This window comes from Heterocephalus glaber, unplaced genomic scaffold (assembly GCF_053883595.1).
Source record: "Heterocephalus glaber isolate CG9 unplaced genomic scaffold, H.glaber_assembly_v1.0 deba00001688, whole genome shotgun sequence".
In the NCBI taxonomy this organism is placed as follows: domain Eukaryota; kingdom Metazoa; phylum Chordata; class Mammalia; order Rodentia; family Bathyergidae; genus Heterocephalus; species Heterocephalus glaber.
This window is the reverse complement of record NW_028258413.1, coordinates 4,095,518-4,111,997: the sequence shown is the minus strand read 5'-3', so window position 1 is coordinate 4,111,997 and position 16,480 is coordinate 4,095,518. Positions and strand designations below refer to the sequence as shown.

Sequence of the window (16,480 nt, the reverse complement as noted above, 5' to 3'; positions counted from 1 at the left end):
AGGATTGCTGTGAGTCTGAGGCCAGCCTGGGGTACATAGTGAGACCTTGTCTCAGAAAAGCCAAAAGAGAAAAGCCTGAGCAAGAGTCACCAAGATGTCTCCTCCTTTGCTCGCTCCCTCTGCAGAACCTGAAGGTCTCCTCACACACGAACTTCCTGTCCCGAGCCTGGTGGTTTCCTGTCTTCCATTTCTTTGAGAAGAACATCCAGGGCTCAGTCCCTTGCGCTTTCTCCTGGCCGCTGTCCTGGCCTCCCGGCTGCTTCAAGTCGTCGTGCAAAAAGTACTCCCGGGTGCAGAAGTCGGGCGAGGACAGTGAGAAGTCCACCTGAGCCACGGCCGTGCTCCACGCTGCAGCCAAAGACAGCTCCGTCCTTATGCTGGAGAACTGACTGGAGGCGGAGAAGCCGTCCACACTGCAGGCTCGGGGGGAGATGAGGGCGTATTGATTACCTCGAGAGGTCTCTGTCCCTCCTGAGGCCTGCCTCACTGGTGATGGGACCTCAGCGGGCTGTACGGTGAGCTTGTTAAAGAGGTGCCAAAGACCCCAGACTCCTCTTTCTTCCCTGTCACTGAGCCCCACCTCTGCACTCCTTCAGGGCGTCCTCCTCCCGGGGTCAGCGGGATTTGTTCATGTTTTGAATAAAAGATCCGGGTCTATGCAGCCACCGGGCACAGGGAATCCCCCTGAGGAGAGGGGTCCTGGCCGGGACTGGGAGCTGAGTCCAAGTGCACTTTCTTTCCAACCTGGCGCGGGGAGGAAGGTCGCAGTGGGTCCCCCCGGTGCCCTCGCTGCCACTTTGACTCTTTTCTGTTTTTTATTTCTTTCAAATGAATCATTTTGAAGAAAAAGATCCAAAGAAATCTGAAAGTATTTAATCTATCCATGGATTTAAATGTGCGTTCATATTTCAATTTAAAATCTTTAGGATGTCCGGGTGTGGGGGTGCATGCCTGTAATCTCAGCACTCAGGGGGCTGAGGCAGGAGGGTCACTGCAAGTTCGAGGCTAGCCTGAACGATATAGCGAGCCCCTGTCTCAAAAAACCAAAACAGAAGTAAATGAATCTGGTTCACCAGAAGTACGAGGCTGTTTCACACACACAGCTGGATGCTGCTGCCCGGGGCATTTGCCTCCGGCTGGCACAGGCGGCAGCACCTGGTGCTGAGCACTCACACCAGGGACGAGAGAGCTGGCTGACCTCGGGGTGGGATGCCTGGCTAGACCTCGGAAGGACCCGTGTGGGCTGCTTCCCTGCACACTGTTCCTCGCTGGCCACCCTGGGTGCTGCAGGCCGAGTGGAGTCGCAGGTTGAAGGTGTCCTGGCCAGTGGCTTCCCGGGCAGCCGCTGCATGGGCGCCTTTCCCGGGTGGGGAGGCCGAAAGTGGACAACTGTTCCCGAATGTCTGTCCAGAGATGCCAAACAGAAGGTGGCTTTGAGGATCTGGTCAGATAGTACTGTCAGTTTCCTGCATTACTCAGTGCGATTGAAATTTGTGGCTAATTTCTGGCTTAATGCCTTCACTCTGTGAACACTAATTTCTAGGACTTGGGAGGTGAAATTTCCCTAGATTTATCATTACAAGCCTCTCAGCCTTGATGACACAAGTTGACTTTTTTTGCTTGCAAAAGGCACTAAACAGATCTATCCAGAAGGGTCATTTTCCTTTGGTGCTAAAATTCTGTCTGTCCCAATGGCTCTTTCTCCACATAATAGAAGAATCCCTCAAGGGAGGGTGGTTGAATTCAAAGGCAGGAAGAAAAACTCTCCAATCCGTTATTTTAAACGAGAAAAGAAACCTTCACCATCTGTGGCTGACTTTGAAACCCAAGGATTTTCCAATGTTTTTAAATAAAGCACTAATCAACATGTGTCTACCCTAGCTGGTATGTTCAGGCCTAATTCTATAGAATTTCCACCCCTGTGCATTTACCCGATGTTGACTCTTGTGGTAGAACAAGATGTTCTGCTTGAAAACACTAATTTCAGATTCCTGTTGTCTGACTAAGGAAATTCATTGGACCTTGAAATCCTGCGTCTGTAGCTCAAAACAATCCACTGGACTTCAGGGTGTCCAGGTGACCCACTTTCCTGCCATCGGGTGAGGGAAAGTGCTTAAGCTTTAAAGACCATTGTGTATTGAGGATCAGACTCCCTCCAAATGGGCAGCCTTGCACTGCAGCCAGCTCATCCAGGGACAGGTATAACCGTCTGCTCCTAAAGGGCCCGGGAACCCCGAGACCCTCCTGTGGGGCACAGCGGTCTGTGCCCCTGGTCTTGTGTCCTGGCTCTCTCTCACAGATGCTGACGAAGAGGGTGGCGGGATAATAAAAGAGGAAAATGTCCAGGTTTCAAGCAGAAGAAGAAATGAGACTCATTTACATGTAGGAGAACAAACTTGAGATTTAACCCCACGAGCCACTTTGGCATGGAAAAAACCAATTACAATGTTGCCTTTGAAGCAGTAAATTTTCATGATGCCTTTTCCTTGCCAATTAAAATACAGCTGTTACACGTGACCTATGTTTTTGTAATCTGTGCTCCTAGCGAATCCTTTGAAATGTCTGACACATAATGCTTATAAATTAAGCCACATTTTTTTCCTGAACTCTTCCCAGTAGAAATAAGTGCTCTCAGATTCAATTATATTTTAGCTCCTTCATGAGATTTAAGAAGAAAGTGTTCTTCTGCCAGTCCCGCCTGAATTCAATGTGAATTTATGGTTTAATTTAGGGCGTCTTGGGAAACAGCCGTTGCTATGGAAGGGAGCTTGGCGCTCCGGTTCTTGGGCGTGTTCTCAGAGCCCCCTTGTGGCAGGATGTCACGCAGCTTGGGACACAAATGCCACTTCGTAAAATACGTGTTCAGGTTTCAAAAAGGCATTTGTGTTTCTTTCCCTTTGTGTATTCGCTTGATTTGCCTGTGATCCTGGGGAAGGAATTATTTTAAAGACATTTTAAACCCTTCTCAAAGGGGAAATGTTCTCGGATGGTAGTGACTTGTGATTCTGGCCTTTTATCCGTTCGATGAAGGAAAACGTGCCTACCGTGGTTACCTCTCAGGGTCTCAATAATTGATGCCTCCTTATGCCCACCGACACCTGTTTGCTGGGAATCCCTGCCAGCTGTCTTTCTTACTGTTTTTTTTTTTTAATTTACATGCTAGACGTCATAGACTTTGTTTTTAAACCGAAAATTCACATCTTGTTCCTTGAATATGTTGAACATTTCTTTTTTCTTTTGGCATAATTTTTGTTTTGTACTGTAAACTGATTAAAGATTTGAAGCTGGTCTTAACACCCTCACTTCTATAGTGTAAAAGAGGTGTGAGGAGGAATTTCTTAATGAGTTTACATGTTTAAATCAAGCAGATTATAATTTATATGCCACATATTCTGTTTGTATAAAGAGCTGCTGGTATTTTTGCTTTTAATGTCATTATGTTGCAATAATTTAACTCCTTTGACTCCACTGGTAAAAATATTTCCTTTATTATGAAGTGCTCTTGTCTTCAATATCCAGACACTGAAAATCGTGTCAAATGTACCCAAAGAGGAGTTTTTATACAGGTAGACACCTTATAAGTCCAGGTTTGTTTTATTATTCATTAATCTAACTTTGTGTCCTAAGTGAATCATTAAGGAGAAGAGCACTTTACTATGGAATTATTTTTAATTGCCCTTTAGAAGAAGCTGTACACATAAGCCAGTCTTGCTTCCAAGTTGGAACTCACTATGTAATTTACCTCCTCTGCGATAATGGATCCAGAACATACGGCTGGGGTACAGCATATTCACAAAAGAAATATTGTCACAAAGTTAGCGGGCCGGGGGGCAATTACTTTGTTTTGGAAACTTACTGTACTGTTTCAATGTGTTAAGTGCCTTGTTATGAAGTAAAATTTTAAGTTTAGGATTCATTATTTTCCTGACATATATTTTCATTAAGATATGTGCTGTATGTTATTGTAATAGTTTTATTAAATGCTTACCTTTTAACCAAATATGTACATTTCCGAAACTCCTTTCCTCCTGCCCACAGCACCTTGCATTCAGGTTATTGTTGTTAAAGGAAATTACCCTTGTTTAGCACTATAGTGTCCTTGCTTGTGCTTTTGCTTCTGGGAAGACATTTCAGGAGGAAACTAGGGGTCTAACTAGTTTATACTTTTGCAGTGCTGTCTTACATTTACATTTTAAGTGCCTAAATGTTAAAACTAATTTACATTTCTATTTGAAAGAGGATATGTGTACTTGGTTTTTAATCTTTTTCGTTTTGCTTTTAAAAAAAACCAAACCTGCAAGAGCCTATACTTTGTATTTACCAATAAACCACAGTGACACTAACAGCCTTTTCAAAACTGGTAGTACTGTTTCTTTTATTTTTCAAAAGGTGGTCTTAAATTTATTTAGTTTCAGAGTACTTGTTAAAACCACAAGTTATGTTCTTCAAGCACTTTTTTTCTGAGACAGGGCTTTGCTGTGTGCCCCAGGCTGGCCTTGAACTTGACAGGATCCTCCTGCCTCAGCCTCCTGAGTGCTGGGATGACAAGTGTGCACCACTGCGCCCGGCGCATCAGTATTTTTTTAAAATAAGCTAGATAACCTTTAACTCATGGAACTGTAAGTCAACTGGAATGGATTATTTTTTTCCTGCCCTTGTATTTAAGGTGAAAAATTATTTTGAAACTATAGAAGATGGTTTGTGGAAAAAATTCATTACGCTACAATTGTGGGTCTCCTTGGTCACAAGGGGACAAAGCCCCAGTTCTTAAAGGAGAGCTGGGTACCTGTCACTCAGTTTAGAGAAACCTGGCTCCTTTGCAGAGGCCCTGGGGCGCCGTCCTCAGCTGCTCTGGCCCGGGCTGAGTGACTCTAGACCTCCTGACAGGTGAGATCCTGGCCCTGAGAGGGACTCAGCAGACGTGGCCCAGGGGGCGGGGCTCCTGGGGCTTCTGAGACGCCCTGGGTCTGCACTGGTTGCCGGGAAACAGCAAAGATCGGGGGAGTTCTGCAGCTGCCTCTGCCAGGGGTGGGGACAGCACGTTCGCCCCAGAGGTGGCCGTGGCCCTGGCCACACGGTGAGCTACTGGCTTGGCCTTGGGCTGCTCAGGCGGAATCCACTATACAAGAAACGTCCGCGTTCGGGACGGACAGGCGGATTCCGAGGCTGAGCTCCCGGGCCGCCTCGGAGACAGTGGGAGACGCCTGGGCAGCCCTGCAAGTGCCCGTGAGGACTAAGACGCTCATTCTCTTTCTGAAGCCAACTCCAGGAAGGAATGAACAGGCAACCTCACACAACGAAAGCCGTGCTCCAAAACGTAGATTGTGGACAAGATTCTGAGGGACTAGAAACCACTTTAAAATGAAAATAAGAGCCAGGGGTGGTGGTGCACACCTGTCATTCCAGCTCTCGGGAGGCTGAGGCAGGAGGATTGCCGTAAGTTCAAGGCCAGCCTGGAATACAGAGCAAGACCCTATCTCAAAAAAAACAAAACAAAATGAGAGAAAAGATTGATGCGCAAAAGCAGAAACAGGTGTTAACAGTTGTTCCGCTACACGAAAGAAGAAACCAAACACGCTGCCGGAGCTGCTTACATGAAACTGCCCAGCGGGTGCAGCTCAGCGGTAGATGCCCGCCTGGCATGCATGAGTTGCTAGGTTCCATCCCGAGAAATACAGAAACAATTCTGCCCAAACTGAAAAAGATAAACAAATACGGAAATGAGAACACATTCTTAGTCAGTGGGTCAAAGAAATCACAAAGGAAACTTGAAAATAACTTTGGGACAAATACAATAAAACACAGCGTCCTAAACCCATGGGGGATGGTGAGAACATCAGAGTGAAATTCGCAGCTGCAAACACGGACACTTAAATAAGACGTCAAGTCAGTGGCCTGCCTGTTGTTCTTAAGGACTGTTGTCCTTCATCTGAAAAAGATCAAACAAAGCCCAAAGCCAGCAGAACGAGGAAACAATATAAACTACCACAGAGCAATGATAGATGAAATAGAGGATCGAAAAAAAGCAGTGAAGTTTCACATTGGCTCCTTGAGAAGAGGGACAGAATTGTGACTAAGAAATAAAGAATGCTGCAGTTGCTGACACCTGGAGTCAAGTGCGTGCATTGCACCGCTGTGCAGAGGTGAGGGCTGGCGCATGGCCCTGGGTTCAAGCTCCAGCTCCTTGTAATAGTAAATACAACAAACAGAAAGGATTACAAGAGAACAATGAACAACCACGCACAAACTGGATAACCTAGATGAAATGGACAAAGTCACAGAAACATGAAACCTGCCAATACCAAACCATAAACAGAAAATATCTCTACTAAGAGTTTGAATCAATAATGAAAAACTTCCCAGGAGAGAAAACACCAGATGGTGACCTTGTTGGTGAATTCTGCTAAACATTTAAAGGAGGATTAATACCGGTCTTCAAACTTTTCCAGCAAACCGAAGAGGAGGGACCCTGTCTACCTCATGCTCTGGGCCCAGAATTACCCTGTACCAAGGCCAGAGGCAGAGGGTGCAAAAACATTTAAGACTGAACTCCCTTCTGAATATTAATCCAAAACAGTCAACAAAATCCTAAGAAACTGAACTCAGTATTTATTTTATTTTATTTTTTTCCTTAAGTTCTTTTATTGGTGCATTTTAGGTATACAGTACGTTTACATTTATCATTGGGTGTTTGTACCTGTACATGATATAACTTGGTTCTTTTTTCCCCATTCCCTGTGTGCCCTTCACCGCTTCCACCCTTCCCTGTTTACATAGACTTCCTTTCCATTTTTTTTCTTTTCTCATAATTTTTCCTTTCCTTTCTTTCCTTTCCCCTTCCCCTCCCACTTTCCCTACCCCTTTTTTACTTAGACATGTCCAATGAGCTTGCATGTGGTCTATTTTGGAGAACGATCCATATGCAGCCAAAAAGAATGTGTATTCTGATTTTGTGGGGGTGGAACGCTCTGTAAACATCTGTTAAGTCTATTTGTTCAATAGCTCGTGAACTCATTGTTTATTGAAAGGAGTTTACATTGTGACACTGTGGTGGGCTTTCCTGGAATGCAGGGATAGTTCAACATCTGATGTAGCATAGGGCCTTAAAACAAAGCCGGGAAGAAGGGAAAGAACCACTCAGTCCCTGCGCATGACACATGTGTCAGTGCCTACTAGAGAAGCAGATGTGATACAAAATATGCAAATAGATAAGACTTGCGGCTTGGCTTCTGTCGGGTGGGGATGAGTGCGAAAGGTCCGGCTGTACCCCGGGGTCCCAAGGACCCAGCCACAGCCCAGGAACTCCATGTGGTGTCCCATGCAGTCCAAATCAGGAGCCGGAAGGTCCGCTGGAAGCTGGGAGATGGCCTCCAAGGGGAAAGCGAAGCCTGGAGGACACACAAGCCTCCCTCCCTCCCTCCTTCATGTCCTGGGGTAGCATTACAGCCACAGTCCTCCCTAGCTGGGTCTTCACAGCAGAGCCACGCTGAGCCAGTCCATCTGGGTGTTACTACTCAAGCTGACACCCACTCACTGTCCACGCCTGGTCACCTCAACACCCAGACGCGTTCCTTTACACCGCAGTCTGTAGGTATAAAGACGAGGCACGACTCTGCCTACCATGTTACTGCCCTCCATACAAATGCAAGTGCCCTAATTCCCTCCCCAGAAGAGAAGGCAAGCTTTCTTTGGGTGATGCTTATCCCTAACATTTCATAACTTAAGTACTATGACACAGATTTAACAACACGCAAGTGCAGGTATTAAGTCTCAGCCTTATATTGCATTGAAATCATAGGAGAGAACTTGCACAGTTACAGGCCTTGTTTCTGTAGCTGATCACAGGGTTGTAGCTGGTATTTAAAAGTACCTTCTACTCCCCATCCTGTACTCCCTGCCCTTCAGCAGCTCGGCAGGTCTTGACTTTTCCTGGTGGGGTGACCTACACCTTCATTCCTGAAGGGTCTGGCCCATTTGTCCTCCTTCCTGGATTGGGTTGTTGTAGATTCCTTTTGACTTTCCCCTTTCTCCTTTCCTTTCATTTTTCATAGCGGGGATTGAACTCAGGACCTTGCACTTGGGAGGCAGGCACAGTGCCACTGAGCTAAATCCCGGCCCTCCCACTGACTTTAATAACATGGGTTGGTACCACTAGGAGGCGTCCTAAGGGATCTCCTGCACTCCAAGTGTATTCTTGTCTCCCCCGTTGGGCAGTAACTGTCCAGTTTCCCCTTGATGTCTGTCTGGGACAGTCACGCCTGCCAATACTCTCATTCCCTTTTAGCTTCTTTCCTCAGAGGCCTGAGGAGACCAAATGACCAGGGGAGCCTTAGCTTCCAGTTCAATGGAATCATTGTTGTGCTTCCAGGTACAAGCCTTCCCCACCGAACTAAGGCTTCTAAGCCAGCAGAACATAAGGTCATGGGAACAGGAAGCAAAACTTTTTTTTTTGGTACCAGGGATCAAACTCAGGTCCTTGCACTTGCAGTGCAGGCGTCGAAACCACTGAGCTAAATCCCCGGCCCAGGAAGCAAAACTTTTGCTAGTGGATCGCTGGGCTGACAGTGAGTGGTACCATTCCCACTTCCACCCCTTGATTCCTGGAATGGGAATCCTGGGTATGGGAGACCCAGTACCATGCAGTGAATGCCGATTCAAAGCATACACAGTCTTTGGAAGAACCCTCCCCCAGCCCTGCAAGCTACTGCCACCTAGCTGGAGCTGTAACTGCATCTTCAAAAGACCAATTCTACCTTTCTATCAATCCAGGCACTTCTGGATGCTGAGGAACATGGTAAGACCAGTGAATTCCATGAGCAGGAGCCCATTGCCTCACCTCTTTGCTGTAAAATGTGCTCCTTGGTCAGAGGCAAAGTTGTGAGGAATTCCATGATGGTGGATGAAGCATTCTGTGAGTCCACGGATGGTCGTTTTGGCAGAAGCATTACCTGCAGGGAGGCAAATCCATATTTAGAATATGTGTCTGTGCCAGTGAGGACAGAGCACACTCCCTTCCATGGTGGAAGTGGCCCAATGTAATCAACCTGCCACCAGGTCACAGGCTGATCACCGGGGAGAGGTGCCATACAGGAACTCGGTGTGGGTTGCTGCTGCTGGTGTGTTGGGCATTCAGCAACGGCTGTGGCCAGCTCAGCCTCGGTAAGCCGAGTCCGTGTTGCGGAGCTCAGGCATAACCTCCAGCCCTGCCACTGCGGCCACTCTGTTCATGGGCCCACTGGGCAGTGACAGGGGTGGCTGAAGAAGGAGGTGACCGCTGTCTACAAAACGGGTCATCCTATATACTTCGTTGTCAAAGTCCTCTTCCACTGAGGTCTCTTTTTGCTGAGCGTTCACATGGGATACAAATATTTTTACATCCTTCACCCACACGGGGACGTCCATCCACATGTCTCTTCTCCAAATACTTTGTCACTTTGGCAGTTTTCCAGTCATGTTCCTCCCAAGTCCCTGACCATCCGGCCAGACCCCTGGCTATAGCCCATGAATCAGTGGACAGTCGCACATCTGCTGTTTCTCCTTCCAGGCAAAATGCACTCGCAGATGCACTGCTGGAATTCTGCCCACTGTGAGGATTTCCCCTCACTGCTACCTTCAGGGCTGTCCTGGAAGGGGCTGTGATGCTGCAGCTGTCCCCTTGCCGGCGGCGCCTGCATGGTGTGGATAGCCACCTGTAAACCAAGCCTCACCTTGTCCTCCTCGGACAGCTGGCCACGGGTCATTCTGGAAGACAGGAGCAGGAGCCTCGGGCACTGGGGCCGCTTCCTCCTGGCCCAGATGCTGTGCGAAAGTTTGGAGCTTCCTTGGAGAGTCACACACGACTGTCACCTGGCTCAGCAATGCACTCCCCATGTCCCCGGTGAGGCGAAACCCAGAGTCAGCTCCTCAGATTCCATTGTTCTCACGAAGCTGTGAGAAACCACCTTAGTGCTCATCAGCGGATGGACGGAAAGTCAAATGAAGTGTATTTCTCACACACACACACACACACACACACACATGTGGATGGACCTGCAGACACTGCTGAGCAGAACGAGCCAGGACGAAAGGACAAACGTCTTAGGACTCCCCTATCTGCAGTCCAGACAAGAGCCCGATTCTCAGCACAGGAGGGCTGGGCGGAGGTGACCGGGCTGGGGAGGGTTCACTTCCAGACATGGAGTCCATGGCATGGGGAACAGGCTGCGGACATAGAGGTGACAGTTATAGAATACCGTGAAGGCTCCTGGCGCCCGAGCTGTACAGGAAGTGGCTAACAGGTCAGTTTCATAGATGTCTTACCATGGTCAGAAACCCCTTTGTTTATTCCAGCAGATTTTTTTTGTTTTTGTACTGGGGATCGAACTCAGGACCTTGTGCTTTTGAGGCAGGCAGTGCAACCACTGAGTTAAATCCCTGGCCCTCCAGCAGATTTATAATAGAAAGCAGAGACAGTGTTATTTATTAATAGAGTATTTGGCTAATAAATGACTTAAATCGATCGCTTTGTTCTCTCTTTGGGTTCACCTCTGCCCCTCAGAGCAGCCACAGTAATTCCATTTAAACATCAGCCAGATAACGGTCCTGGGCCTCAGAACTGTCCCCTGCTCACTATCCTGGAGTCAGTCAGGTTTTTTTTGTTTTGGGTTTGGTACTGGGGATCGAACTCAGGACCTTGTATTTACAAGACAGACGTGGTGTCACTGAGCCAAATCCCCAGCCCTTGGCGTCAGTGAGTTTTGTTGACGCCCTGGCAGTGAGCCCTTTCAGTCTTCCTCTCCCCACAGCTGCTCACCTTTCAACACCAGCCCTGTGGCCTCCTCGTTCCTGGACACCCTTGGTGCAGGTCAGCCCCCTGGCCTTTGCACAGGCCGCTTCCCCAGAAGCTCAGCCTTCCCTCCAGTGATCACCATGTGTTCAACAGAGGCCTTCACTGAAGCCCCAGGGACATGAGGAGAGCAACACCTACCGTCCCCTCTGAGCCTCATTTCCTCTGTAGTGCTGTCACCAGCAGTCACGTTCATTCTCTTTCATCTATCTTCTGCTAACAAGTTGCCATGAAGGGCAAGCATTTTCTTTTGTCTACTGCCAATGCCAAGAAGAGCCCAGCAGAGGTGGGGCTTAGTAGGTAGTTACTGAGGAGTACTGATGAATGAATCCAATCAGTGAAATACTAGACAGCTGTTAAAAGGGGCGGCCAGTTCTTCAAAGCCATTGGTAACTGAAAAGGCAGTGTGAACTAAGCGCTAAGCCATCTGAAAGGGGCTGTGACACTTGACAAGTCAGCTCTGCAGCACTAGAGAGCCAAGTGTGCATGTGCGCACGTGTGTGTGTGTGTGTGCGCGCACTCATGTGTGCACATGTCATGTAGCAACAGCCCTGGAAATGTGGACAGTACCAGCCCCACTTCTTGGCACTGACCTCGCTGGAGGAGTCGAAGGTGAATCTCCACAGCGTTGGTCCTCATAGAAAAGCCGGGGGAAAAGCCTGCTCGACACACGAGGAATATTCCTGGACAATGGCAAGGGTGGCTTACCCTTGACCCTGGGAAAGGCCAAGCAGCAACAGAATAGACTTTCTCCAACTCTGGCTCCAAAGGTGACACCTGCAGCTTGAGCCCGCCCTGTGGGGAGGAGGTTCCTGGAGGGGGCTGTGACAGACCGTGTAGCCACAAAGCCTCAGGTGTCTTCTATGTGGGCCTTTCAAGCCCCACCCCCAGACTACAATACAGCAGTCAAACATGACTGATGGCCAGGTGTGGTGGTGTCTGCCTACAATCCCAGAATTTGGGGAGGCTAAGGCAGGAGGGTTGCAAGTTCAAGCCCAGCCTGGGCCAATTAGCAACTTGGGAAAATAAAAAACAAAAAAAAGGGCTGGGGGGTGGGGTGTGACTCAGTGTGAGGGCCCTGAGTTCAGTCCTCAGTACTGAAAGAAAAATGACGGGGAGGGCCGGGGATTTAGCTCAGTGGTTCCGCTGCCTGCCTCGCAAGTGCAAGGACCCGAGTTCAATCCCCGGTACCAAAAAAGAAAAATGATGGAGAACTACATGAAACATGTTACTGATTTTTTTAGTCACCTAGGGACAAATAGAAGAATATTGTTAGTAGGAATATTTATGATGATTAAAAATATCTATATACATAAACAACTGGAAGGCTATTTATACATAACGTTATATAAATTACCTGCATGGTGAGAATGAAGAAGTGAAAATTATTTACACTTTCCAGTGTCCTGTAGTTTGAATTCTACAAAACCTATGTATTGCTGTTTTAAAAATCCGAAAAAAATAGTGACTTTCCAACAGTGGCCAGTTTTCTTGGACTCTGCTCCTGCCCAAAGGAAAGGGCAGGTGGGCACTGACCTGGACTCCGGTGATGTGGGAAGCCCAGTGACCTTGCCAGGAGGAGCAGTGGCTTCTGCCAACCCGAGGGGAGCGTGTCCCGCCTGGGCTGAGTGACTGTCAGTGTGACCCGAGGTCAGGCTCCCAGGAGAAGGCTGTCAGAGCTCAGGCTCCCAGGGCTCTCTGTTCCGTTCCCAAGTTACAGCAGGGGAGGGAGGCCCACAGTGCACACAGGGCCCCGTGAGGCCTCCACGGTGTCTGCAGAGTGAGCAGAGGTGAATGAGGGCAGCAGGGTGAGCAGGGCCTGGCACGTGGATTTACGGCAGGGACTCGTCTACACTGTTGCTGGCAGTGTAGACAGTACCACCCCTGTGGGGACCAGTGTGAGATTTCTCACAAAACGCACCACACGCTGTAGGGTGTAATTTTATTTCTTCTTCCCTCCAGAGCCTGTTTTTTCCCTACCCTTCTGGGTTTCCCCACCTACTTTCTGACGGAGCCCGCCATCACTTGTCGAACAGCACCTGAATGGGGGAGTGAGGATGAAGAAAAATAAAGACAAAGAGATAGAGTCGGGAGGGCTCCCAGAGACCGAGCACTCAAGTTTATTTTTCGCCTCTCTTTTATACAGCAGGTGAGTTTGGTTGTTCATCATGACCCTCATCCAGAGACACCTGCTTCCTTGTTTTCTAGTCCTTTGGGAATTCCCCACCCTCATGGGCTTCCTTGTTTCTCGGGCTTACAGAACGTTCATCACGTTCCAGGGCAATCTACTTCGGCAAGGACGCGGTTCCTCATGACATAGTCTCCTTGCTCTATACAATGGAGGGTAAGATTCAAAATGGAGCCTCTTTGGCTAACACCGCTCTCCACAACTTTTAACAAATGTAAAACTTTGCCACCACTAAAAAACAACAACAAAGTAAAACTAGAAACCCCGTCTGATCCGGCTAGTCTCCTTCTAGGAATCTTCCCGGAAGAGTTGAAGACCTCGTTTTATGGTGATCCATGCACATGGACCATGTTTATAGCTGCACAACTCATTTAATAGCTAACGCTTGGAAGCACCCTACATATCCATCAACAGATGAATGGATAAAGATGTGGTGTTTACACACAGTGGAGCACTACTCTGCCATAAAAAGGATAAACTTGAGTCATTTGTAGGAAAATGGATGCACCTTGAGACCCTAAGGTCAAATGAAATAAACCAGACACGAAAGCTTAAACAGTACACGCTTAGCCTACAGAATCAGTAACACTATGACTAGGCCAACGAAGCTAAGGGCATTTATTTTTCTACATCAGTGTTACTCTTTAACCGTGTCCCTTTTATCTGTGTGGGAAGCCATCAGTCAGCTGTGGCTGCCACACATCATGTAACACTTCACAGTGTAGCGATCCAACCTGCTCATCCGGCGGACTTCACCCGGCCTTCCTGGAGCCTGGCTTTTCTGTTTTACCAGCTGCACATCTGCCTCAGGGAGCGAGAACTTGCACGGTGGGCGGCACACGGCCCGGCCTGCCCACCGCCCTCTCTCTGCAGGAGCGGCCGCTGAGAGCCGCAGGGGCCAAGTGTGCGGACCCAGTGCTCTCTGGCCCGGCCTCTCACCCGGCTGGGGCTGCAAGGTCAACCCCGGGCGGGCGGGCCGCTTGTTCCTTCTGCGCAGACCCTTTGTCTGGGGCACTTAGCAGGTCCGTCCTGTGCGGCCGCCCAGGCCACCACCAGCTGGCACCGCACAAGAGACGCCGATCCGGGACCCTTCACTCAACAGAAGCTCTGAGACCCGGGCAGTGACCCTGACGCTACCTCGGCCCGTTCTCGGTTCTGGGCCGCCGGCTACCCCAGGTGTGGAGGCTGCGGCTCGGGCAGCCGGGGGAGCTCGCTGGTCTGTCACACGGGGGCGGAAGCCACCCCTGGCCGGGCCTGGCCTTCAGCCGCTGCCTGCGGGAGAGGCAGGCGCGGTCTGCTACCGTCACAGCTGCAGCGCGGCCGTCAGGCACCGAGCGGGTGCTCCTCCGAACCGAACCCTGGCTCGGCAGGTGTGTTTACCACCCTCTCCCGGGCCGGGCCCACACGCACCCCGTTACAGAAGGCGCTGCAAGGAGCCCGTGCGGCACCTCACACAGCGAGGGACCAGGCGTCCGGCGCCCGCCGCTGTCCCCTGGCCTGGCGCCGCCTCCCTAATCCCCGCCCCCCCTTCCCGCGGTGGCCACGCCAGCGGCACCATTGTGCTTCACAAAAAAGCATCTAAACCTCACCTGGTCCCAAAGTAACGCGCGCCTAGACGCTTCGGGGACACAGTTACCAACAACGGGGGCGGAAAGCACGGAGCCCGGCGGATTTCAACGAGAACGTGACTGCTTTAAAATCCTCTTTGGAGCTTCAGTAAACATGATCATCTTTCTTGCTGCCCATTTCCAGCCAAACAGTCTTGTAGTGTTTTCTTTCTGTACTGGAACTGATTATTATTTTATTTACTAATTTAAAATAAGGAAGATGGAGCAGAAAGTACTCCGTTTTCTGGGCAAAATGTCCTGAATGTACCTTGGGGAACCGCGGGGGGGAGCTGCGACCTTGCGTTTAAATCTATGTCTTGGTCACTCTCTTCGCTGCTGGGAAACAACCTGACTCCCAGGGCTTACAGGAGGAGAGGGTTATTTTGGCTCACCGTGAGTTGAGGTTTCAGTCCCTAAGCCAGTGCGGCTGGCAAGGGAGGACCTGATGGAGATGGGCAGATCCTTCCAGGCCACGCCCCAGTGACCGCCTCCTATAACTGGGCTCCACCTCCAGCGTCGCATTCAGGTACAAACGCAGCCGTGGACTCATCCACGAGGAGCATCGCTCCCGCATGATCCAATCACCCCGGAAGCCCCCACTCCGAGAGCATTCCAGATGGAAACCCTAACAATGCAGCATGGACGAGGTAGCTCCCTGTAGGGCTGGGACAACCAAGAGCTACAGACTGGGTGGCTGAACCACAGGAACATGTTTCCCTACAGTCCTGGGGGCTGGATGTCAAAGATCAGGGTGCGGGCAGGGCTGGTTTCTTCCGAGGCCTCTGTCCTATTTGTCAGCGCTCTGGTCTTTCCTGTGTGTGCTGTGAGCACACCTGCCGTTTGGAACTCAGCCCCTGTGACCTCTCTTTCAAGGCCCTGTCTTCAAACACGTCAGATTCTGCAGTCCTGGGGCTTAGTCCTCCAACATGTAAACGGGGTGAGGAGACCCCGCTCGGCTCCCCAGGGGGATGACACGGATGCAGGTACAGCCTGCAGAACAAGCAGGGACTCTGGGAACTACGACACATCTCTCTGAGAGTCGCTGGGGACTTGGCGCTGAGTCTGGCAATCGATGGTCGAGTTTAGGATATATGAAGTGTGGCTAGGGGCTGAAAATACCTTACAGACACATGGCCAATGGTCTGAGAACAGAGCAGACCCGAATGGTAGCGTGTCCTGTGGGAATCACTTGTTTATGGAAAAAATAAAATAGTTTCATAGAATGAATAGAGTTTGCCATGCTCTGGCCACAGTTTTAGAGGCGGCAAAGGATAAAAAAAAATTCCCAACCTGGGCAGTTCTAGGGCCTGGCTACCCAGGAGGAGCCACAGGAGACAGAGGGAAGGGGCCAGGGGCCAGCCCGGGTGGACACAGGCAGGACTTGGCTTCTGCCGCAGTGTGCGGTTGGTACTGTGTCACAACCTCCCCATTTCAGGCTCACTTAGCGCCTGACACTGCTACTGTCACCTCTGCACTCCAGTTGTTTCTATTTGCTATGTCCCTCTCGCCCTCGGCTGGGGCTGGAGTACATGTCAGCACATGTACACCACTGGCCAAACATTTTCACTGTGGGAAACAAACATTTGGAAACCGTTATAGTGCTGGAGACGGAAAAATATGGACAATGTTTATGTAAGTTTCTTTCCTCTCCTTGGCATTCTGAAACAGCTGAGTTCTAAATACGAGCTAGAGTTGAATTTTAACATGAAATAAACATATGAAAATCTGTGGAATTAGAAATGACGATGCCAACACAGCTTAAGTGTTGAAGTATTTATCCGATAGTAGACGAATTGTGTTATGCTCTCCTTATGTCTCACAGTAAAATAAATGGTTAGATTATAAGAACAGATAATGCTT

At 49.4% G+C, this 16,480-nt stretch overlaps 2 protein-coding genes across 11 annotated transcripts in view; one reads left to right on the top strand and one right to left on the bottom strand.

The window, feature by feature from the left end:
- The window catches only part of Sgms2 (sphingomyelin synthase 2), a 44,426-nt gene extending 40,069 nt beyond the window's left edge, over nt 1-4,357 (top strand). For all 7 annotated transcript variants that reach the window (XM_004866222.3, XM_087198723.1, XM_021245462.2 and 4 more), the window contains one exon: nt 126-4,357. In XM_004866222.3, the coding sequence (XP_004866279.1) occupies nt 126-329 (204 nt within the window). In that variant the 3' untranslated portion in view covers nt 330-4,357. The remainder of the gene's footprint in view (nt 1-125) is intronic.
- Nucleotides 1-14,507, bottom strand: part of LOC110345995 (uncharacterized) — a 38,215-nt gene extending 23,708 nt beyond the window's left edge. The window contains exons 1-4 of one of the 4 annotated variants that reach the window (XR_015446377.1): nt 11,419-14,507; nt 9,708-10,200; nt 8,837-8,948; nt 3,102-7,585 (exon numbers count right to left, since the gene is read on the bottom strand). Coding sequence is in view for 1 of the 4 variants with exons in the window: in XM_087198725.1 (XP_087054851.1) it covers nt 8,837-8,948; nt 9,708-9,870 (275 nt within the window). In the remaining 3 variants the exon portion in view is untranslated. Of the gene's footprint in view, nt 1-3,101; nt 8,949-9,707; nt 10,201-11,418 lie in introns of those variants that run through there. The other 3 variants (XR_015446376.1, XR_002389741.2, XM_087198725.1) reach the window with 3 other exon arrangements.
- Nucleotides 14,508-16,480: the final 1,973 nt, after the last annotated feature.